General features: G+C 48.2%; 1 protein-coding gene across 2 annotated transcripts in view; it reads left to right on the top strand.

The window, feature by feature from the left end:
• The window catches only part of LOC138447793 (tetraspanin-1-like), an 861,729-nt gene that overhangs the window by 342,435 nt on the left and 494,737 nt on the right, over positions 1–24,557 (top strand). For both annotated transcript variants that reach the window (XM_069604145.1, XM_069604146.1), the window contains one exon: positions 11,837–11,957. In XM_069604145.1, the coding sequence (XP_069460246.1) occupies positions 11,880–11,957 (78 nt within the window). In that variant the 5' untranslated portion in view covers positions 11,837–11,879. The remainder of the gene's footprint in view (positions 1–11,836; positions 11,958–24,557) is intronic.

Here is a 24,557-nt window from a genome sequence, read left to right on the forward strand (position 1 = left end):
GTGAGTATTGATGCGTGTAACTCAATGACTTGTGTGTTTGGCATGTGTGACCCGCCCAGCTACAAGTTGGCTCTTTCCTATCTTCAATCTCCCTCTCCACCTGTGTTGTTCACCAGTGGTCTGACCTCTCGGCCCCAATATGAATTGGGGAGGTGGAGGCAGGAGGAGAGCAAGTGGCAGCTCTTGACTACTGCATTATCATTTATTTGTACAAGTTCCGGTGCTATGCTGATGACAACCAACTAATTTCCTGGCTGCCCTTGGACACCTCTTGTCCCTCCCTTATTTCTGATAGCCTCATTGCCATTTGCTTTTGGTGTCCTACCAACGGTCTCTATCGGAATGCCAGCAAGACTGGCATCCTCCTCATCGATACACCTTTGCCATTCTTTGCCATCAATCTCTGGCCAGCCCCACTTGGCTCTCCTCCTGCCTCCACCTGCAAGGCCAAGAACCTCAGGGTCACCTTTGACTCAACGCATCCCTTTTACACACACATTTGTGACGTATCTTGAGATGGATTAACTTCTTGCTCCACCTCCTCAAGGGTACTGTGCTTTTCCTAACATTCTCCTACATGCTCACAGTCTGTCAAGCTCTGGTTTACTCAAGGTTGGGGTACTGTGACAGTCTCTTTCAATATTCGACCTGCCTCCACCCTCCACCTTCCACTGCTAATCCAGTACAGGACTGCAAGACTTGTCCTTGGCCTCAAGCCCTAGGATTCCATCTTTCCAGCTCTGTGACCCCTTCATTGGCTACCAGTGGATGCAAGGATGTTACTTCAGACCCTCTGCATTGTGCACAAGGTTTTTTTGGGACTGGGTAGAAAATATCTTCAACAATCCCTCTACCAATTCCTCCCCTCTTCAGTCCTTTGCTCCTTTACCCCACACTCCCTCACGGGCAGTCGTTAATTTATTAAATAAGGTAGGAGCAGATCTGTGTGTACAGCTGGGAGCTCACTTTTGAACAGACAACTTGCCACGTTGAATCTTGAGGAGAGATATATCTGCTTCTGGAAGCACCTCAACACCTTCCTACTTGCTCCTGCATTAGCCCCTCTTCTACCCAGCTGAACAGTTTCCGCTGTTGGCACTGTGCCCCTGCACACACTCTGTCCATCGGATCAGGTACCTGCTCACCCTGCCTCCCTGCTGCACTGCCTACAAGCCTCCCATATCAATGGGTCCAGTGCGTGTGCCCATACAGTCCAGCACTCTTTGTCTGCTCTCATCAGATTTGCCCTGTCCAAATCATCTTGCACGTGCCACTTGCTGGCTGCACTACCACTTTTTGAATGGACATTCTATCATTGGACTTCATTTTCCTTCTTTGTTCTCCTCTGTTTGGCACGTTCCCCTTCTCCCCCTTCCCGTGCCTTCAACCCTTTATCCCTTCTCCATGCACTAGCATGTTCTGTATGTCACTGTGCCCAGTAAGATAGTTGTTTTGAATTCCTTGTCTCCCTTGTTCCCCTCCCTTTGCTTGTTTGTGCTCTGAGCCACTTGTGTACGAGTGCAATCTTGATGAGATGTCACATCATGTCATACGCATCCTTTGTCCTTGGTGCAGTGTGGCTCACTCTGAGTGTGCTGATGGCAGTGGCTCCCCATGCACATAGGTGCAGGATCATGTTACATGTGCATCCCATGTATGCCCCTAGGTGTCCTTGACCACCTGCTCATTGTTGTATTTGTCCAGGATGATACAAGTATCATCTCATTTGGACAGACATGTCATGCTCACTGTAGGTCTGTGTGTCATCACGCATGACTTTAGGCTGTGCACATCTGTATCATGGCCATGGCTCCCTCAGTTACAGGCCCATGACCACTTTTCAACTGGTGTTGTCTTCTACATGCATGGATGTACTATGGATGGTTCCTCACCTCTCCTCCATCATGTCCACTTCTCATTGGCTGTAGTGACATTTGACTGACAAACTGCAATAAACTCATGCCTACACTGTCTGGCAATGCACAGTTCTGCGTGGAACATGTCATTGCCATGCAGTGCCTCCCTGCTATTGGCCAGAGGGCAGGTGTTTCACAGAAACCATGCTACCTGGTGCATGCCATTTGCACATGATGGCTGCAATTGCCGTTACACTGCCATAATGTTTGAATATTGCCATCACAACGTACATCTTGATGTTGTAAGTTGAGGGGCTACACATGCACTGCAACGCACACACCCACTCCTGTGCCAAGTTAAGCCCTTCAACGTGCAATCATGATGGTGCTGTGTGATGTTGACCTGACATGTATGTACCCATGTCCCTCCTCTCATAGTATGGAAATGCACTAGTCTAGGTTCCTCCTATGACACATGTACTGTGCATAGTTGATTGTAGTTGAATGCTGCACATGAACATGCATGCATATATCATGGTGTGTTTGGTTACATTTCTAGCTGTGTCTATTTGTGTGTTAACACATGCTTATGCTAGGTGCTGACTATTTGTTCCCATCTCTCATTTTGGCTTTGGATATATGCCTTCTAGAGGTTGTGTGTGATGCAGGTGATGTGCAACATGCAATACATGTGTTGCATTTACATTTTGCACACATCCTTTTCTGCTTTTGGGATGGCCCTGCATTGCAATGCCACTGGATGCATGTTGGGGTTTGAGTTGCCTGTGGCATGGCTGTTTCATTATTTGGCTGTCAATGTTGTGAACTGTATGTGTGTGGTATGTGCTACTGACATGCATGTTCTTGTTTCTTTTCTTTATGTTGCAGGTGATGACGCACTGGTGGCAGAGGATGAAGATGTCATCCCAGACATGGTGGTCAGTTCACATGACCAACCAAGCCCCAGTGCCCAGAACCCACAGGTGCTCCAGGCCATCGTGATGTATCCTCTGACCACTATGTTCAGCTGGATCTGCATCATAACTTGTTGTCGCCGGTAGGTGATCCTGTGTTGGATGGTCTTCTGTCTACAACACCTGCAGTAGGGGGCCAGGCAGGGTTGGAATGTCTGCCTGTGGTGGTTACGGGTGCACAGTCACACTTGACACCAGTTGGCCATGTTCCTGGGGCATCAGGTCAACGGAGGGATGCAGTCCTGCAGCCGCGGGCAGCACCAACCCAGCAAGGACCACGGCTCCTTGGGCCCAGCAGGTGTGATGTCCGGCAACGCGGTGGCCGTGTGCCACCGGGGTCAACTGAGTGGGAGCGTTCCATGATTGCCATAGCACAGCAACAGGGGGGAGCATTTGAGATGATTGCTCAAGGTATGGAAAGTGTGGCCCATTCCATCCTCCCCTCTGTAAGGCAAATGGTGCTCCATCAGCGAGCTACGCAGTCCACGTGCCGCTCACTCAGACTGGGCATGATGGCGTATGACAGGGCGCGCCGGGCTGAAATGGTGGCTCTGCGTGAAACACTTAATGCTGAAGCAGAGGCACACCGTGAGGCCCTGAGGGTGGAACAACAAGTGCTCCGATCTACTCTAGGAGGCCTCATGATGGAACAAAGTAGGCGGATAGAAGATCGGATGGTACTGCTTGAAAGAACCATCTCAGCTGAACTCCATGCAAGCCGGGAGTCACTCCGTTTGTCATGTGAGGCCATGCAAGCAGAACTCTGTCTCACACATCAGTCCCCGCAGGAGGAAGCACGTGTGACACGTGAGGTAATGCATGCTGACCTCAGTCTCATTGCCCACCAGGACCTGGCTTACCAGACCCGCAAACTTGCTGCCATTGAGGGGCAAGGCGCGGCTAGGTGTGGTGAGTCAACTGCACCACGTCCACCTTCTGATTCAGATCCAGAGGGTGACTATGACAACCTATCTCCCACATAGGTTGGGCCGTGGAGGCGCTGAGCCCAGTGAGGTTTGTTTTGTTTACCTCGACATCTACACATGTGGGTGTTGAGGTGCACCCTGTACCTCTCCCCTCCTGGGTGCCCCCCTACCCCCTGGGCCATAGATGGCCATTTTTTTTTCCAGCACATTTTGAATTTTTTTTCCAGCAGTTTTTTTCGTAAAAATATTTTTGATTTTTCATCCAGATTTTATGGTTTTTGGTAAGTATGTTATCTTTTTATTTTCATTTTTCATTTTATTTATTTTTTCCGTTATTTTGTTGTTCTTTTTCAATGATTTCACTTTGCTTTTTATTTGTTATGTTTTTTTCTGTTTTTTTTTCCAATTTTATTGATTTAGCTTTTGTTTCTTTCATTACTCTTTTCATTTTTTTATTTCAATTGATTATTTGATTTAATTTGTATTTTATTTTGAATTCTTTTTTTTTCAATTGAATTTTGTCAATTGTGCACACATGTGACAGTGTGGTGCTTTGTGGCATCGGAAGGCATCCACTGTGTGTTCCAGCTGGGCCCATTCAGTCTTGTCTTGTGTATGTGTTTTGCTTGGGGTCCTGACACATATGCTACTCCTGCTTCCCTTTTCCATGGGCTCGCAAGGATGGCTCGGTGTAACAGCATATCACACATGGGCATTGGGCTTTCATCATATCTGTGGCCAGCCTGCAGTTCTACTTGTGTGTACACCCCTAGTGGGTATTCCAGATGGTTTCTCCAATGCATGTCTGCACTTCACTTTGGTGAGTATTATGCTGACTGTGCATTTCATCATGTTGCTTGAGATGTTTGTTATGTATTGACTGTCTATGTTGATGCACTTCCTGCTGTAGCTGGTACCATGCACCCTTTGGCTGCATACAACACACTGTTGGTGGGAGGGGTCCATGTGCTGAGAATGTTGAATTGGGACAGTTTCCCCACAGTGATTTTGATATGCCACCTGAAGGCTGCACGCTGAGTTACCCCTGTCACCACACATTTCAACAACCACCCATTCCTTGATAACACCACTTTGGACATTTCCCAGCCCTGGCTGGTGTTTGGATGTGACATCTGAGTTATGACTACATTGTTCGTGATTTAAATGTCCTGTTTGTGTCCTGGACCTGCTCCCCCCCTCCCACGGTTTGCACTTGGCCCTTGTGACAATCCGGCCAACCAGGATGCTTTAGCCTGCCACCACTACCAAAAGCCCATAAAGGTGGCCCTCTCTAGACCTGTCCACATGCCTTCTCAGTCACTTGAATGTCCCCCTGTCTCCCCTGCCCCTGTCAGTGTCCCTCTGTCTCCCCCCTTCATCATCACATCCCCTACTCTCCTGCACCATCAGGTTTCCCTCTGCCCGCTGTGTGTGCTTTCTTTCACCATCTTCCCCATTAGTCATTTGGAGCTTGACCCCCTCCTCCCTTCTCTTCGCCCTCTCCCTCTCCACCACCCTTTAGCCTCATCCTTGTACTCTGGCTGTCATTTTCAACCACTACCCAAATTGCCATCGGCCATAGTGATACATAGGCGCTTGTACTTTGCAGACATTTGCCCTTCTGCCTCTGTCCTTCCACACCCCACCTTTGCCATTTTAAGTATAGTTTTGCCAGTTAATTTGATCATTAGTCCCTCCACCACTGATTACAGGTCATCTCTTCCCCCTTTCCCTTCTGTCTTCTCCCCTCCCCAGCACTATCTTGATTCTTTGTAGACCTACCATAGTTTGTCACTTGTTTTGTTACTCTCCTCACCTCTTCCCTCCTCCGCCATCACTCACCTCCTTATGTGACTCCTGCATTGCAACTATTGCCGTCACGCATAGGAATGTTGATGCTAGTTATGTCATCCAACATTCCCTCCCTAGACTCTCCCTTATTGGTCCAGGCAATTGTAATATGTACTTTGCTTTTCCAGTTCATTATCACACTGTGGACTGTTTGAAGGACATGTAGGAATGTACTGTTCTTCTCCCTTGTTCCCTCCCTCATTGATGCTCTTTGATGAAGTTTGTGTGTAGGTCATATTATGGATTTCTATGATTCATTAATGGGTCACTGTCTGCCATTGCCGATATGGGTTACTCTGTACATGATATGTTCTGCTGGTCAATGGCTGATGCAATGTAGTGCTTTCTTTTGATGTGTCAGGGGATGGGTTTGACACACTGGGGGGTCCTTGCTGCTATGTTCACATGTGCTGTGTACGGGACACTGGCATTCACTTAATTTCACATGCATGTATTCTAGGCATGTCCATACGGACAAATACACTTAGGCAACACCCCGCCAACTACATTGACACCATTCAAACGCGTGCACCCTGATTTCCCTCTCAAGCATGCTGTGTCACAACACAACAATCCATGTTCACTGCTGAATCATTGATCGTCTACATGCATCACAGGATAATATTTGGTTGAATGCCATTTTTCTAAATGATGCAGAAGGGTTTTCACCAATGCAATGCACACTCACTGTGCTGTGCAGTGTGCAGTGTTTGATATGGCAATTTGCAATTGTCCAATGTGCATGGCAAAAGGTATTCTGACTTTTATTGGTTGCACAACTGGTGGCATGCATTTGTGCCACCATTTTCAGGGTGTGAGGTTTTGGTCACTCCTTTCTTCCGATTCCATGTCAGGTATAATTGTCTGGTGTCTATTTACATTTCTCACGTGGCACTTCATGACTATTGTGTCATGTGTTGTGCATATTGTTGGAGGTTTTGCCGTTGCATACCATGGTATGGTGTGGCAGTCGGGGTTCAGGAGTGTTGGGAGGGTTTAGGTGGCATACCAGTCCTTTCATGCCCTATTTAGCAGGGGGAGGGGGAAATGCCTTGCATGTGTTCCCTTTGTCACATGGGATTGGTTGTGTTTAATTAGCTAGGGATGCACACAATGTGGCACTTCCGTGGACACATTGTTACACTCACCTGGCTCCCACAGAGGCGTCGATCTGAACTGGACAGCTGCGGTCTCCACCAATGTGACGCGTAGGGCTGAGATGACGGACTGGACTGGCACACCTAGCTTCGTTTGCTTGGCCTGTAGGAATATTCTTCTGCAAATGGAGAAAGGGAATTAACCACCTGTGGAGTTGAGCGTAAATTCCCCCACCCCCGCTGTTCTCCTCACAGATCATCTTTGATGTCCCCTCTTATAGTCTCACCTGATGGTTTCAAAAGATGAGCTCTCCATCCTGCAATGACCGCAGGAGCGCGTTGATAACAAGTTGCTTCACTGGCTCGAAGGAATTGGTGAGCTCCAGAACAATATTGACTCCGAAAAGTATGTAGTTCGTAAGAGTTCACATGTCTGACTTTCACTCATGTCCGATTCCTTGCAGTTTGCAGCTTGACCCCAGCGATGAGTTCCTCATGGTAGCTGACGAAGTTCAGCTAAGGATATGGCTCATCCTACACAGTTCAATAAAATAAGGCCAGAATGTAGCTTGTTGCTTGCTCCCTTATTCAGGTGTGGAGAGAAAATATTAAGTTCGGGGAATAATGCCTCCGGCGGTAAAATTAGGTAAGTCTATTGCGGTGAGAAGAGTTCCCCTTGTTTGTCCCTTTGTCTCACATTGTTGTCCTTTTGTTCCCCTTAGGGGCCAGGGTACGGCGAGGATGTAATGGAGAGTGCCAGAGTGCGGCGGGAACGTGCAGAAGGATGCAGTGGATCGTGAGGATGCTGCGAAGGCCGGTGAGTTCAGCGCGGCGCTGCAGCAGGCGAGGCAGCGCGCGTAAAATGCTTCCTCCATCCAGCTCGAAGGCGCGGTGGATCCGGAATTCAGGTAAGGATCGAAGGTTATGCTCTTATTCTAACCTCTTCTCCTTCTGTTCCTCCCTTTTCTAGGAGCTGCAGAATCGAGGCGGGCGTGTCAGAAGACTGGATGCAGGCTTGCAGACACGGTGAGCGTTACGCTGCTGGATGCAGAATAACACGAAGCGTGTGCTGCTCTTCAGGCGTGGTTTAAATAGCCTCCAAAGTAGTCCCAGGTAAGTATTCCTCCCCAGCCCCACCCGAGTAAAAATAGTCCGTAGGTAAAATAGTCCCTTCCAAGCCTCATTTGGCTTGGAGCTCTGCAGCATGGTCTGCATCAGGTAAGCTTGCAGCTTGGTCTGCATCAGGTAAGTTCTACTCTATGAGCCTGACGCCTATGGCGCCAGGACTGACTCTCCATATGGCGCCAGGACCGCACCCAAACAGCCCCTAGCAGGGGTTTTTGGGCTTGCTCAAAATAACTTGATGCCTGCTTCTGGGGTTGCTGGACCTGGTCTGGTTCCCCGGGGGTAGGCATCATGACACACATTCTCAGGGTGGTAAGCTAGTGACAGTTGACTGTCCCTTTCTCATCATCGATTGTGACCTGGTATGTGCCAGGCCTGTGTGCACTCCGCAGGGGTTGTAGTTTAGGTGAAAAATGTGGCCACAAGCTGGGTACGGGCTGCCTCGCCACATGCCCTTTCCCCTCCCATGTGCATCGGCCGTGCGTGTGGTTGGGGATGTGGGGGCACCACCATGTCCACCGGTATGCCATGCCGTGTTGCAACAGTGTGCAGGACACATGCTGCCACAATGATCCTGCACATTACTGGGGTGCATATAGTAGCTGTCCACCACAGCAGTCAAGGGAGCGGAAGCGTGACTTGAGCACTCCGAATGTGCGCCCCACTATGGCATTGGTTACAATATGGGTTGCGTTGTATCTTACCTGGGGTGGTGTGGTGGGGTTCCATATGGGCGTCATCATGTAGGTGCTCAGAGGGTAGGCACTGTCTCCTGGTAAGGTGATAATACTTGTCATTAGTTGGGCTTGTGTATTTGTCTGTGTGTGCCATGTATGCATGTGCACAGGCATTTGTACTCACCTAGGAGCCATGTGTCGCCATGCTTCCCAGCTTCCAGGGCCCGGCTCAGGGCAGACATTCTGAATATGAAACTATCATGGGTGGACCCAGGATAGTTTGCATAGACAGACGTGATGATTCCCTTGGCACCGCATACCACCTGCACGTTGATGGAATACCAGTGCTTGCGGTTTCGATAGATGTGCTCAGTGGCCCTAGGTAGGGCCACATGGGTGCAATCTATGGCACCGAGCACTTTGGGGAAGTGTGCCACCCTGTAGAAGTCCAGGACCACGGCCTGCCTTTCTGCAGGTGTTCTGGGCATGTATATGTGCCTGCGGACTGAGGGGCGTGCAGTGATGATTGCCAACACCTGGTGTAGGCAACGTGACTGCGTGGCCTGTGAGACACTCCCTACTATGGCAGTTGTCTGCTGAAATGACCCAGTGGCCAAAAAATGCAGTACATTGAGCCCCTTCTCCAAGGGGCTCAAAGCTTGGGAGCACAGGGTGGGTGATGTGAGTTCATCATCCCACTCCCTGACCAGCTCTAGGGTGATACGAGGTGGAAACCTATACCTGCCATAGACCTGGTCATCAGACATCCCAAAAAGGCTGGTCCTGGGCAAACAAATGTGGGGCCTGGCTATTCTCCTCCTCCTGCCGTGTCCCACGATCGCTGCTCCGAGGAACGGGACATTCATCACAGCTGTATATGCTTGTTTGTTGTTTGCGCGCACTTTTATGCTGCGCGAGGGTGCTTTCGCCTGCTTTCGTGTGGCGGACGTAATTGTGCGTGTTATTTGACGTGCATGGGTTTTCCCTATTCTATTCCATGAATACGTAGAGTTCGCGTGCGTGTGGGCGTGCCGTGTACTTCCCAGCGGTACTTCCCCAGTTACGCCTTTATTTTCACGCGTTGTTCCCCATTCGGCGTGTTCTGCCCCCTTCTTGATGTGTGCGCTGACGTTGTGCGCTTTCGCTATGTGCTTCGCGCACGCCGTTCGGGATGTGGAAGTGACGTGTGCGCTGGTGTGCGCCACGCGTGGGTTTGGCGCACATCTCGGAAAATACACGAGCAGGGCCTTCCATGAATCGCACACGTGCGATTTGCACATGTGCGCTGGCTTTTTCACGCTTGTGCCAGCTTGCGCGACTGGTTTCGGTGCACATTTATTCCATGAATTACCCCCTTTATCACTCTATTGACTGTGTTTATTATGTTTCAAACGTTTTTGTTTATGGGATAACTGCATCCGTTTAAGTTACCTATGTTACTAAAATGCACATACAAAAATCTTGCTGCTGACCTTCTATATTGATTTTCAAAACAAAAGAAAGAGAGGCATAATGCTTGACTCTGTGTCTTTAATAGAATCAAGGTTTTCGTTTCTTTTTTTTCAAATTGATTTTTATTTGCATTTTTAAGATACAACGTTCAACATTTGGAATCCCCCCCACTCTTTGCCATTCAATCCCCCCAAGGCCCTGTCCAGGAATTGTCCTTAGGGTTCTTCATCCCCTCAGGGTTTCCAGTAACAGCTGCAGAGGTTTTGTGTCCATGTGTCATAGCAGGGCTCAATGTGTTCTTCCTCAACTTTACCCCCTTTATAGGTCGGACTCTTCTTGAGGTTCTATAATTCCTAACAATGTCATAGATCTGGGGCACCATGCTCTGCGAGCTCCCTCCTTCAGTTACTTTAGGAGGCTAGCCCAATCTGTAGTGAACTTCATATGCTCACCTTGTAGTGAGTAAGAGAGCCATTCCATGGTGACCAGCGACCACATTTTTCGATCCAATCATGGTCTTGGGGGGGATCTTTCGTTTTCCACTTGTACGCTAGCACCTTAGCTGCCGGCATCATCATAATGACATATACTTTACGGCTTGACTTTGTGGGGATGCCTATGAGCGTCCTATCCAGACCTCTATTCGTCCCCTCAGTGATCAGAATCAAGGTTTTCTTAAAAGTTATTCTAGAAAATCTGTATTCTACTCTGCTGTCAGGGTTTACTCAGGGGGGACCTGTCCATTGTCTCCTTAAACTGAACATTGTATGGGTCACCTTGGCTGGTGGTACAGACCACTGGTAGAATAAAGGTAAGGAAGTAATGCAGTAAACAATGCACATTATAACATTACATAGCTAACAATGAATAAAGTATTTAAATAACCCAAGGTGTGTGTGGTTTGTTTTTGGATTCTTTATCCTCCCAGTTGTTAATAGTAGATGCAACAGGGGCCGTTTGGACAGTGGTTACAAATGCGAGATTAAGACAGGCCCCACAACGAACAGGAGAAAAGGGTCGTGGTGAGGATGAGGAGGCCACCATCGGCAGAGAGAGACGCACCTGAAACCATGGTTGGTTGAAACAATAGCAACTTGCAGGGAACAAGCGGGCACTGCCAAAGCACTCTGCCTGCTAACAACATTGAAAGAGTAGACAGACTGCAAGTGCCCTTCCATACAGCCATCAACAAAAGAGAGATGCGCTGTTTTGTGTCTGCTGGCAAGTACAACCATGCACACCCTCTCTCTCTCTCTCTCTCTCTCTCTCTCTCTCTCTCTCTCTCTCTCTCTCTCTCCCTCTCTTTCTCTTTCTGTTTGTCTCTCTGTGTGACTGGAACTATAATATACTTTCTTCATCTGCTGGTGCAAAGTTGCTGCCTCTACAAATTCTAAATAATGCTGAAGGTCGAGAAAGAAACTGACCAAATGATATAGGCCATAGCGACCAGCCAGCAGTGATGATGGTATCCAAAATAGCGCCACACTTGAGGGAAGCTTTGTTACAAACAAAGATATGCAATATTTACTAGTGCCAGTAAACCTGTAAATACCAGATTACTGTAAAGCTTTTGTCTGCATATATCTGGCTAGTGGTTTTATCCACAATAAAGCACATTTATTTAGCCCAAGTCAGTATTAGTACACGCTTAATTTGTATGGCCCAGTGTATGCATGAACATGTGAAGAATGACAACTCTTAATGTGATAAGCTTATAAATTGAAGTCTTACTGTTGCTTGTGTTTCGCTTATGAAATATGTAACTTTGTCTGTTGAAGCAATCTTGGGTTTCAGTATGCCAACAACAGCTCATTTGCTATATACACTTGTTGGGAAATTGTTTAATATATGTCTACTCATGTTTTGTTTTCTGTTAAGATGTAGAACTATCGTTGTCTGGTTATAAGCATCTCGTCTCAGCATGGCAGACACCACAAGATTGCACAATGTCTATGCTTGTCTGAAGTATGTAATGTTTTACTTCAACAGCATTATATTTGTAAGTATTTATCATCTTGTACCGAATAGCAAAACAAAGTAACACAAAAGTGGGTCCTAAATGTCATTCCCATTCCCTCTGAATAACAAAATATTTTTATGGCATGATATGCAAACTAAACTGCCTCTCATCACATGTAAGAATGTACTTTGATTGTTTGTTGTTCATAAAGATTGGTCTAATAATCTTTTGAACAGCATATTAGCATATTCTTTTAGTCTTTATGTCCATGTAAGTATTGCATTTACAGGCTACTTCATACATCGGGCCACTTCTCACATTTGGCATCTACATATTGATTAAATTAGCTTGGCCTTTTCCGATTGATTGCATAAATTAATCTGAAAAGATTGCTGCTTTTCTGTCCAACGGTATTTCAACCATGCAGATGGCACAGATGGTTTAAAATCAGATATTTTTATTTGTGTCGAGATTGGTGGATGACAACTCTGAAAGAAGTGGTTAACAAAATTACCAAACCAAATGTTATCCCTCTATCCTTGTCAAAAAGATTTATAATGCTGGCCTTCAAAAAAAGAGATAGAATGAAAAGAAACAAAAGTGCTTGAATCTATCTCTTTTTTGGCCCCTCTGGGGAAATCATTTACAAAATGTCTCAGACTCAGGGTGCAGGCTTGAGGTGATGAAAATCAAATGATTCCATCGTGCCAGGCAGGCTTCTTGTTGAGTTGATCTTTGTATGTTTCTGTCCAAACTAACTGAGAAATATGTTCATTTTAGGGGAGTTAATTTACATAAATTGTCATGCGTCTGAGACTGGGACATGTTGTGGGATTACTCCTACGTCCCGTCGCCGTTTCCTCCAAACTTTATGAGGTGTCTGTCACATAGGTACGGGCTGGAACATTTGCACAGCAAACAATTCCTCTATATTAAAATGTGGGGTGGATCCCCTCCAGTTTATGGCCATGGCCCCCACAGATTCTGCCCACTGATAACGCCCGCCAGTCCCTTGTTCTGGGCCATTCGCACAGCATAGGACCACTAGGCATGAATCATTTTCATTTCCTCATTTTGGTTTAATTTCTTCGTCAGTCCTCCTCTGTTTCATAGTGAGGTTGCAAATTGTCTTTGCTTAATGTTTCAGCGCAGGACCCACTATACTTGTGTTTGGAGACCTTGAGCCCAGATAGCTTGGGGTGGGTGCAGGCCTGTAAAGGCCTCTTTTACCGGGTGCTGAATGAGAGGCTTGTGTGCGCTTCAGGCGGAGATTAGGCGAATAACATTCCTTTTTCCAGGGTACCCCAGCACAGCTACTCCTTCTTGGGGGAGAAGCTGTCTTTCAAAGAGGCCAATCCAGTCCTTCAACAGCCTTTGGTCATTCTACCAGTGTCAACCACCCCCCTGGGGAAACATAAAATGTTCCTACTGGCTCCATGCCGAGGATCCACAGGATCTCGTACCAGTGTTCCCACCCATGGCCCCTCAGGTTCTCGCCAGGCAGCTTGTTGTGGGGTTCACAGGACATCTTGCCTCGAGGGCCCACATCCTTTGCTCTGAAGCTCTGAAGTCCACACTGCTAAAACCGCTTGTGGAATCTGCTTAGATCACATGCTGTGCATAGGCCGACATCTAGTGGAAGCTGCAGAGTATTACAGTTTGTTTTTTCGAAATTCGAAAATGGGCGTCGACACAGGCCGTGCCAGTAATACTACCCCTAGTGTGACGTCCACTGTACCCATGATCCCTCACGCTTGTTGGCCCCTTAGATAGTTTTTTTCCACCATACTTGACGGAAGCATTCCGTGGAGTTATCTGGCTTTTAGCCATATTTTGCTAAATATCATAATATTTCCCCGTTTCTTCCACTCCCACGTCGAGTCATCGAAGTTCGAGGTTCGACGCCGGCCCGGAGAAGAAACAACCGTCGAGGGCTGCACGATGGACTTTGGGCCTCGGAAGGCCTCTGGCCTCGGCCCAGGCCTTGGAAGGCCTCTGGCCTCGGCCCTGAAAGTAGGGAGAGTGGGGGGTGGAAACATACTCTACACTCATATATATATTTCCTACACACACTAGCCCGCTGCCACAGGGTGCGTATGGAGGGTACCCCTTTCAAATTCTGCCCCAAATGCAACCGCAAGTATCCTTGGGTTGACAAACATGCCACCTGCAACCTCTGCTTGCCGAGGGACCACCCCGAGGCGAACTGTAGAGCGTGTAGCTGGTTCAAGGCTAAGACACTAAAGGACCGCTCGACCAAACATTGGGCCCACCACGCCAGGCAACGCAAGGCCATGGAAGCAGAGGGCACCTTCAGAGATGGCAGCAACGCCGTACGTTCGGACGGTGAGGGCAACGAGGCATCGAAAAACGCCCAAGCACAAGTCCCCGACCTCGGAAGACTGTCCGGCAGGGCAGTTATGGGGAACACACCCAGCGACACAAGCGCTACCCACACCACTTCCATACCTAAACACTCAAAGCCCAACCGAGACTCGACGCGCGTGTCGAGTTCTCGCAAAGAGGCACACAAAGAGCGGTCCACCGAATCGGTGTCCTCTGGGCGTTCTCGGTCAATGACTAGAATGTCCTCCCTAGCAGACTTCTACTCCAAGAACCCAGAACACTTCCTCACCTATACCCCTGACGGTGCTACTCCCTCAGGATCTAGGGACCTGCAGCCCCCTGGTAGGAAACCTCGGTTTGAGACCCCAAAGCAAGGTCTGTCTTCAGACCCTTTTTACATCCAACCTTACATCCAGTATAGTGAGGATCCACTACAGGATGAGGATCCAGACTTGGAAACGTTGGACGACCAAACTGGCGTGGGCTATTATGGGGATGACGAGGACCAAGAGGAGGAGGAAGACGACCCAGAAGTCTACAGAATAGACTCCCCTGTAGGCAAAGAACCTCAAGTTACCGACTCTCCAGTCGACAACCAGCCCCTCCTAAATGAGGTCTTAACTAAAGCGGCAGAACACTTCCGCATAGACACTCAGGGAGCACAGGAGGAGAGGGACTTTGCTGAGGAACTAGTGGGAGAAAAGAAATCCGTTGCCCAAGCCATTCCAATTCTCAAGTCCATCCAACGGAGAATTGATCCTTCCCTTCTCACTCCTAACCTCACAAGGGCAGTAAACCCCAGAATCGAGAAATTGTTCAGGGCAGCCCAATCAGACCCGCTTTACATAAGGGGTCAACTGAAGCCTGACTCCCTGGTAGTTACTAATACCCGTAAGAGGGCGGGAACACCTCTATCATCATCTGAGGCTCCCCCAGACAAGGAAAGCAAGAAAATCTACAGGTTGGGAAGGAAGGTAGCCTCCACTTCCGAGGAAAGCAAGAAAATCTACGGGTTGGGAAGGAAGGTAGCCTCCACTTCCGCTTACCAGGCAAGGATTGCCAACTCCACCACTCTGCTGGCTAGGTACAACTGCCACCAGTGGGAGCAAGTAGCTGCCCTCATCGACTCCGCACCAGAACCTTTAAGGGCCAGTTGGCCCAGGTCGCGTCGGAGGGGAGAGCCGTGTCCGGTTGCATCCTTAAGGCAACCTTTGATGCCGCAGAGAGCACTGTCATTAAGAGGCATGCTTGGTTAAGACAGTCAGGGTTTAAACCTGAGACACAAGCATCCTTAATCGACATGCCGGTGGAACCTAATCTACTGTTTGGCAAAGCGGTAGAGGACGCATTAAAGACTGCCAAAGATCAGTATGATACTCTAAAATCCCTGGGACAGTTGAGCAACAAGCCCCCTAATCAAAGAGCAAATAGTAATTTTCGTCGCCCACGCGGCCAAAATTCACAAAGAGGCTCCGATTATTCACAGGGACAGGGTACTTCATGGGGTAACAACCAGCAGTCTACCCAAAGTTACAGCAGAGGAAACAAGAGGGGCCATCGTAAGGGTAGAGGCAGCCCCAGCAGAGGCAGCACGCCTCCCGCAAAACAGTGATGCCGCGCTCAGGGTCCCTTCTCACGCATCCCCGGTAGGGGGACGCATTTCCAACTTCACCCAAGCTTGGGAAGGGATCACATCAGACAGATGGGTGTTGTCCACAGTGTCCGCAGGATACTGCATAGAACTGCTCGAGCGTCCCCGAAAGCACCCTCGATATCAAATGATACATTCCTTGGACCACCAAAAGATCCTCCTCGAGGAGATCGTCAATCTTCAGGCAAAGGACGCGATAGAAATCGTCCCGGGCAACCAGGTAAACAAGGGTATTTATTCAACTTACTTCCTTGTGCCAAAAAAAGATTTGACAATGCGCCCAGTATTAGACTTACGCCCTGCAAACAAGTATGTCAAGCCCCAAAAGTTTCGCATGACTACTCTCCAAGAGGTAATCCCCCTCCTAAAAAAGGGGAATTACATGGCAACATTGGACACGAAAGATGCCTATTTTCATTTTTCCATGTTCCCAGTGCACAGATGATTCTTGCATTTCAAGGTGGACAGTCAGCACTACCAGTTCAAGGTGCTGCCCTTCGGTATAGCCTCGGTGCTAAGGGTATTCACCAAGGTACTGGCGGTGGTGGCTGCACACCTGCGCATGGAGGCAATCCCTGTGTACCCTTACCTGGACGACTGGCTCATCACGGGGGAGACCCCAGTAATTTTCAGGTCAAACATTCAAAGAACGATAGACCTCCTCTTCGAATTGGGTTTCTCCATGAACGGGAAAAAATCAAGTCTGGTGCCAAGCACCTCCAAACAGTTCCTTGTAGCTGTCCTAGACACTCAAGAGAGGTTGGCCTTTCCATCAGAGGAAAGAATTTGGAATCTACTACTGCAAATTCCTTTTTACCAAGCCAGTCGCCAGATAAGGTTACGCAAAGCGATGCGTTTGCTAGGCATGATGGCGTCATGTATTTACCTGGTCCCCCACGCGCGCCTGCGCATGCGACCCATGCAAGAATGGTTGGCGAAACAGTGGTCTCAGGCAAGTGGTCAGTGGGTCGATCTAGTGGTCGTTTCGCCAACACTTCAAAGTCTTCACTGGAAGACAAGAGAGAACCTTTCAAGGGGGAAACCCTTTTACGATCCAGAAGTACAGGCTGTATTCACTACAGATGCATCCCTGTAAGGGTGGGGAGCACACCTCCTCCACCACACAGCTCAGGGTCTCTGGTCTTACACAGTAGCCAAGAATCATATCAATCTGCTAGAGCTTCTGGCAGTGTTCAGAGCGCTTCAGGCGTTCGAGCCCCACCTGTTGAACCTGTCAGTGCAGATCCTGACGGACAGCACAGCAGCGATGTTTTACCTAAACAAACAGGGAGGGACTCATTCGCCAAATCTGTCCAAGCTTGCCCAGAAAATATGGATATGGGCACTCAGACGGAACATTTACCTGTCATCTCAACATGTTCCAGGGGATCTCAATTCGCTAGCGGACGCTTTGAGCAGAGATCCCCTCCCAAGAGAACACGAATGGTGTCTACTCAGAGAACTCGTAGAAGACATTTTCTCACAGTGGGGTTTCCCCACTACAGACCTATTCGCCACAAGCAAAAACAGGCAATGCCCAGAATTCGCATCCAGGTCCCCCAGCCAGACTCCAAGGGGAATGCCCTGTGGATGAACTGGTCAGGAATGTTTGCCTATGCTTTTCCACCAACCCCTCTCATGAGGAAGGTGGTCAACAAGATGCACAAGGAATCAATGACGTTCATCCTAGTTGCTCCCATGTGGGCGAGGCAACTGTGGTTCCCACACCTACGCAGACTAGCGGTGTGCAAACCCATCAGACTCCCTTGCTGGTACAACCTACTGTCCCAGCACCAAGGTCAAACAGTGCATCCTCAACCCAACTCAATGAACCTGGCAGCATGGCTCCTGAGGTCATAGAGTTTGGACATCTCAATTTACCACAGAGATGTATGGACATCCTAAAAGAATCTAGGAAACCTAACACGAGGCACTGTTACTTTGATAAATGGAAACGATTCGTTATCTGGTGCCAGAATAACTAAATCAACCCGGATGATTGCTCTCCTTCCAAATTTGTCACTTACATGCTCCACCTGCTGGATGCAGGGCTGGTATTTAACTCACTCAAGGTACACCTGGCTGCGCTGACAGCCTACACCACTTCCCACACCAAGGTTTCGTGGTGGAAAGTACCAGGGGTTAAAGCCTTCATGGAAGGGGTAAAGAGACTCCACCCTCCAATTTCAAACCCACCTCCTGGTTGGGACCTTAATGTGGTGCTTGCTAAGCTCATGGGCCCACCCTTTGAACCCATGTATAAAGCCAGTCTCAGACACCTGACCTATAAAACTGCCTTCTTAGTAGCCATTACATCCATAAGAAGGGTCAGTGAAATTCAGACTCTGTCAGTGCAGGAAGCTTTCTTTACTGTTCATAAGGATAAACTGGTTCTACGAACACACCCTAGGTTCTCACCTAAGTTTATTTCTAAATTCCACGTTAACCAGTCCATCGAGCTACCGGCCTTCTTCCAAGAACCCAAGAGCTCTGCTGAGGTGAAACTACACACTCTAGATGTGCGAAGAGCGGTCCTCTACTATGTAGACAAGACCAGACCGCTAAGGAAAACAGACCAACTGTTTGTCTCCGTAGCTACAGGCAGAGAAGGAGATTGCATCTCTAAAGGTGCCATCTCCTCCAAATGGATAGTCAATTGTATCCAACTATGTTACTCCCTTTCTGAAAAGACTCTGCCTTTTACGCCAACAGCCCACTCTACAAGAGGCATTGGGGCCACTCTGGCTTTCATTGCAAATGTACCTCTTGACACCATTTGTGTCATGATCTCTGCTTCCAAAAGGTCAGGGTTTTCCCAACTCCCTTGGAAGCAGATCCATAACCCAGGTTCCGAGTGCCAACCAGTCCCAATTGGGACCTTTTGGACCCAGTCCTGGCGCCAGTGGCACCAGGCTCATAAATATGCCCAGTCCCAGCGCTGGAAGCGCCGGGCTCATAATGCTTGGGTGGACTTACCTGCAGCAGACCATGCTGCTTACTTGCCTGCCAGTTGAGCCTCTGATCCTCTTCTGTTTGGAACTACTTTTCCTGTTGGGTGGGGCAGGAGCCACTCCCTAGATTCAGAACACTGGAACTCTTCTGGAAAGCAGGAACTCTTTTCTTACCTAGGCGTGGCTGTGGAAGGAGACACCTAAGCACTACAGGAGGCTATTTAAACCACACCCGATGGATGAATCTTGCTTTGCGTTATTCTGCATCCTCTGCAGCAGAACGCTCATCGTGTCTTCAGCATCTGATCCTGGGCCTAAGGAAAAAGGCTTACCATCCTGAATCCAGTCTTCAGCAACACCTATAAAGACAAGAAAGAACAGGTTAGCATTACGGTCTTCAGTGACAGCTCTTCACTTACCTGGTCCATCGGCTGTCACCAACGCCTCGCCCTGCATTCCGGCATCTGAAAGACAAAGGCTTACCTACACTTCGTGCGCTCCGGAGGTCTTCACACTGCATTCCGGCATCTGAAAGACAAAAGCTTACCAACTCTTCGCACGCTCCGGAGGCCTTCGGCGCTGCATCCCGCATCTGAAAGACAAAACAAGGTGCGTTTAAAGACATTGGGGAACTTTAATACTCACGTGCCATTACTCCTTTCCACATCTAACCCAGTGGGTATTCCGGCACCCTGCAGCCGCTCCGAACTTGTACCTGCAAAATAAAAAGACAGTTAGAGCGCATCGTGAAGCAGGCAACAAGCGCTTACTTACGTGCTTCCAGGCGCTTCTATTCATCACACGGGCTCCATCTTCAACTCACTTCAGCCCGTCATCCGCCATCGCCGGAACCCTGCAAAACAAGAGACATCATTACTAAAGACTTTAAAGACATTAGAATTACTCGAAACTTACCGTTCGTGCAGTAAACGACGGACAGCAGTCCTCTGAAGTCAAGAGGCCTGCTCCCCTTATCCAGTGAAGAAACTGGTTACAGCACCCTGCCCCGAGGCAGATGGAGAGCACGGCGTTCACTTACCTAAGGTGAGAGCGTTAACCTTTGGGGTTCTACAGGAGAAGAGGAAGGGAAGAAGAGAGAGACATTCAATAACCCAGTTCCTTAATCCCATATTTTCTATCTGCAGACATCTTACCCTTCGAGTCAGACATACAGTGCACAGAGGTCCAGCCCAAAGAGCCAGCCGTGTGTTACACATCACCTTTGAAGATACGGTATACGCCTAGTCAAGACCGGCGCCTCTACGGGAATCAGGTGAGCGTTAAAGAACGCAAAGCCTACCACAAAACTCCCGTCCAGGCGCTATGGAAACCTCGGATACCGACCAGCTAGCCCAGTTACTTGGGGAACTAAGGGCAGAAGTGCATGCAGCCCGTCAGGAAACGAACGCTCTAAGAAGGGAACTGATTATTTCCAAGGAGCGAACAGATGATCTCGCTAGACAATTGCTACAGTCACAAGCCGGACAGACCCCGTTACCCGCATCTGGGGGAAATCTTCCTTCTACATCCTCTATGAATCCAGTGCAGATCAACCTACCTGGGAATGTACCTCTGGCTCCGCCCGAACGATTTTCTGGTGACCCAAAGAGGTTTGCAGTATTTATCAATCAGTGCCGGTTGCATTTCTTATGCCGGCCAGCAGCCTTTCCAACTGATCAAGCTAAAGTAGCTTTCGTGCTTTCGTACCTTAGTGGCAATGCGGCAGACTGGTCGATCCCTCTAGTAAATCAAGATGATCCGGTCCTCCATGATTTTCAAGCTTTTCAGCTCAGTATGAAAAAACTGTTCGCAAGACATTCACAGGGGCAGGCCTTGGACAATGAGCTTCTTTCGTTGCGACAAGGTAATCAAGACCTTTTGGCTTATATTGCGTCTTTCAACAGACTGATAGTGGAAACTCAATGGCCTGAGGACAAAAGGATTACGCTGTTTTATAAAGGTCTACGTGGAGAGCTCAAAGATGTGTTAGCCCAAGTAGTGAATCCCCCACAAGATTGTTCGGACTATATAGAATTAGTCGTTCAAATAGATCACAGACTGCAGAACAGGAAGGCCGATTCCAAGTTTGATGCTCGAGTATCTTCCAAACCGCCAACTCCTTCCAAAGGAGTAGACTCCGGGGAACCCATGCAAATAGGGGGTCTGAAAGGTCCTCTAACACAAAAGGAGCGGGAAAGGAGAAAACAGTTGCAATTATGCCTCTATTGCGGAAACTCAGGGCACTTTCTTCGAGACTGTCCGGTGAAACCTGCCAAGAAGGCAGTAGGAGCTGCAGTTACCAAAGTTATAAACTCTGAGCAGGGAAACGACCTTGCCCGACAAGAATAGAGGTCCTCTTGCCGAGCGTGAAAACCAGTTCCGTGACCTCGCATTTCGTGATACCTATGGTCCTCATTAGCCCTGATAATCCGGATCGATTACATGCAATTGAAGCTTACGTCGACAGCGGTGCCATCGGCAATTATGTGGATCATGAAATGGTTTTGAGGATGAATATAACTCTTTGTCCCAAGGCTGTAAAGGACGTCATTACTACGGTGGATGGTACGGAGATAGCCTCCGGGCCAGTAACGCATACCACTCAAGAGGTGACGCTAGTAAGTCAAGATGGACACCATGAGATCAAGGCCCCTCAGTTTCAGATTATTCTAGGAATACCTTGGTTAGAGAAACACAATCCTCTGATCGATTGGCGAGCAAGAACGGTCCAGTTTCCAGAATGTGTCTCTACTTGTCACCCTCCACCTGGTGTTGCACTGGCAGCAATTTCTTCAGAGACTCCCCAGTTACCTCCCGAATACCTAGAATACCAAGATGTTTTCCGGAAGGATCAGGCTAACTCTCTACCTCCTCATAGGTCTTATGACTGCCAGATAGACCTGATACCTGGATCTACTCCTCCTTGTAGTAGAATTTATGCCCTCACCGAGCCTGAGAACCTTCACCTTCGACAATACCTGGATCAATACCTGGCAAATGGGTTTATTCGTCCTTCCAAGTCCCCTGCTTCTTCAGCTTTGTTCTTCATTCCAAAAAAGGAAGGAGACCTTAGAACTTGTATAGATTATCGCTCCCTGAACCAGATCACCGTTAAGAATAGATATACGTTACCTTTGATCCCTGAACTCCTGGACCAAGTCAGAAAAGCATGCATATATACAAAGCTGGATCTTAGAGGAGCTTACCACTTGGTACGAGTAAAAGAGGGCGATGAATGGAAGACGGCCTTCCGCACCAAGTATGGGCTATTTGAATATCAGGTCATGCCCTTCGGACTTTGCAATGCCCCGGCCGCCTTTCAATATTTTATGAACGATGTCCTCAGAGAGCTCATAGATGTGTGTGTTGTTGTTTACATTGACGACATCCTCGTTTATTCTTCATCGGAATCTGAACATCGGAAACACGTGAAAATGGTCCTCGAAAGATTGCGTCAACACAAACTTTTCGCTAAGTTGGAAAAATGTGTTTTCAACGTGACTGAAGTTGAATTCTTGGGATTCATATTATCACCTGGCGGAGTGCGTATGGATTCAAAGAAGGTCGATGCAGTTCTCAAATGGCCATCACCATCCTCCGTAAAAGGTGTGCAGAGCATGTCAGGCTTCGCTAACTTTTACCGCAGGTTTATCCCCGAATTCTCTCGAATAGTCCAGCCCATCACTGCCTTGTTAAAGAAAAACAAACGTTTTGAATGGTCTACCAAGGCGGAACAAGCTTTCCAGGATTTGAAGACTAAATTTATCTCTGCACCAATCTTAAAACACCCTCGCCCCGAACTCCCCTACATCGTGGAAACTGATGCTTCAAGCCTTGCCATGGGGGCAGTTCTATCACAAAAGGACCCGGTAACCAATCAGTTGCATCCCGTGGCATTTTGGTCCCGCAAATTCTCGCCTCCTGAAATCAATTACACGATTACTGACAAGGAACTTCTGGCTATCAAGTCTGCCTTTAAGGCTTGGCGGCATTATCTGCTGGGGGCCCGACACACCGTTACTGTGATTACGGATCACCGAAACCTGCAATATTTGAAAACCGCAAAAGCCCAATCCTCTAGACAACTCCGTTGGGCATTATTCTTTGCCGAGTTTGACTTCATAATTACCTATCGACCTGGTACAAAGAACGGTAAAGCTGATGCCCTTTCTCGGATGGGAGTGGAAGAACACTTGATCAACCCTAAACCTGTACCAATCATTCCCGAACAAAGAATTCTGGGTGTAATCGCCACAGAATCCATAGAGGAAGTTAAGGATAAAGCCAGGCAACTTGTAACTCCAGCAGACATACAGAATTGGCATCTGCAGGGAAAGGACTTTGCAGTAAAGGACAACTTATTGTATTTCCAAGAACGATTATACCTACCCAGCACAGATTTACAGAAAAAAGTAATCTCTTGTTATCACGATTCTTTAATGGAAGGACATCCCGGTATGGCCAAGACCTCAGAAAAGATCAAGCGCTACTTCTGGTGGCCGTCTTGGAAAAAAGATATCAGAGACTTTATAATGTCCTGTGGAGTATGCGCCCAAAACAAGAGTCAAAAGGAAAGACCAGCAGGCCTCTTACGCCCTATTGACATCCCACCTCGCCCTTGGCATACGCTTTCTATGGACTTCATCACCGATCTACCTCCATGCTCCGGATACAATACGATTCTAGTAATCGTGGACTTATTCTCCAAGATGGCGCATTTCATTCCGCTCAAAGGCTTGCCAACAGCAGCAACTCTGGCCCGAGAATTTCTCGAAAACATCGTCCGACTGCACGGTTTTCCTTCGGTTCTAATTTCGGATCGAGGTAGTCAATTTATTTCTCATTTTTGGCGAAGTTGCTGTCGGTCGGCTCAAATTGATGTGAGACTATCGACCAGTCACCACCCTCAGACCGACGGACAAACCGAGAGGACCAATCAAACTCTGGAACAGTATTTACGCTGCATGCTGCAACAAACTGAAAAAACTTGGAAAGACATCCTTTGGATAGCCGAATATGCCTACAATAACTCTGTCCATTCGGGAACTGGGAAAACCCTGTTTTTTCTTTTGTACGGCAGTCACCCTCGAACCTCGGAGTTGGATCCCCTTCAAGATCTTGAAACACCAGCAGTAGACTACCTGCATTCTACAATCACCCAAGCCTTTAAGGAAGCTGTTTCTCACCTTCAAAGGGCTAAAGAACAATACAAGAAAGGAGCAGATCAACATCGGAAGGAAGCCCCTCAATATCAAGTAGGGGATCAAGTCTGGTTATCCACCAAATATCTACCTCTAAAAGGGCCACGCACATTCAACCCAAGATACCTTGGTCCCTATTCCATCACTACCATAGTAAACCCAGTAGCGGTCAAGTTGGACTTGCCCCCGCACATGAAGATACATCCGGTCTTCCACGTCTCTCTATTAAAACCCGTGCAACCTCAAACCCGACTAACTAAATCTCCAAAACCTATCCTAGTTGATGGAGAACTCGAGTTTGAAGTCAAAAGCATTCTGGACTCCAAGATCTCCAAATCTAAACTATTTTACCTAATTGACTGGAAAGGCTACGGCCCCCAAGAGAGATCCTGGGAACCTGCTGAATATGTCCACGCTCCTCGCCTAATCAAAAGATTTCACCGAACATTTCCTGACAAGCCAAAACCCCCGGAGAAGCCCGGTTTGGGAG

Source organism: Ambystoma mexicanum, chromosome 3q (assembly GCF_040938575.1).
Source record: "Ambystoma mexicanum isolate Mex_15411 chromosome 3q, UKY_AmexF1_1, whole genome shotgun sequence".
In the NCBI taxonomy this organism is placed as follows: Eukaryota; Metazoa; Chordata; class Amphibia; order Caudata; family Ambystomatidae; genus Ambystoma; species Ambystoma mexicanum.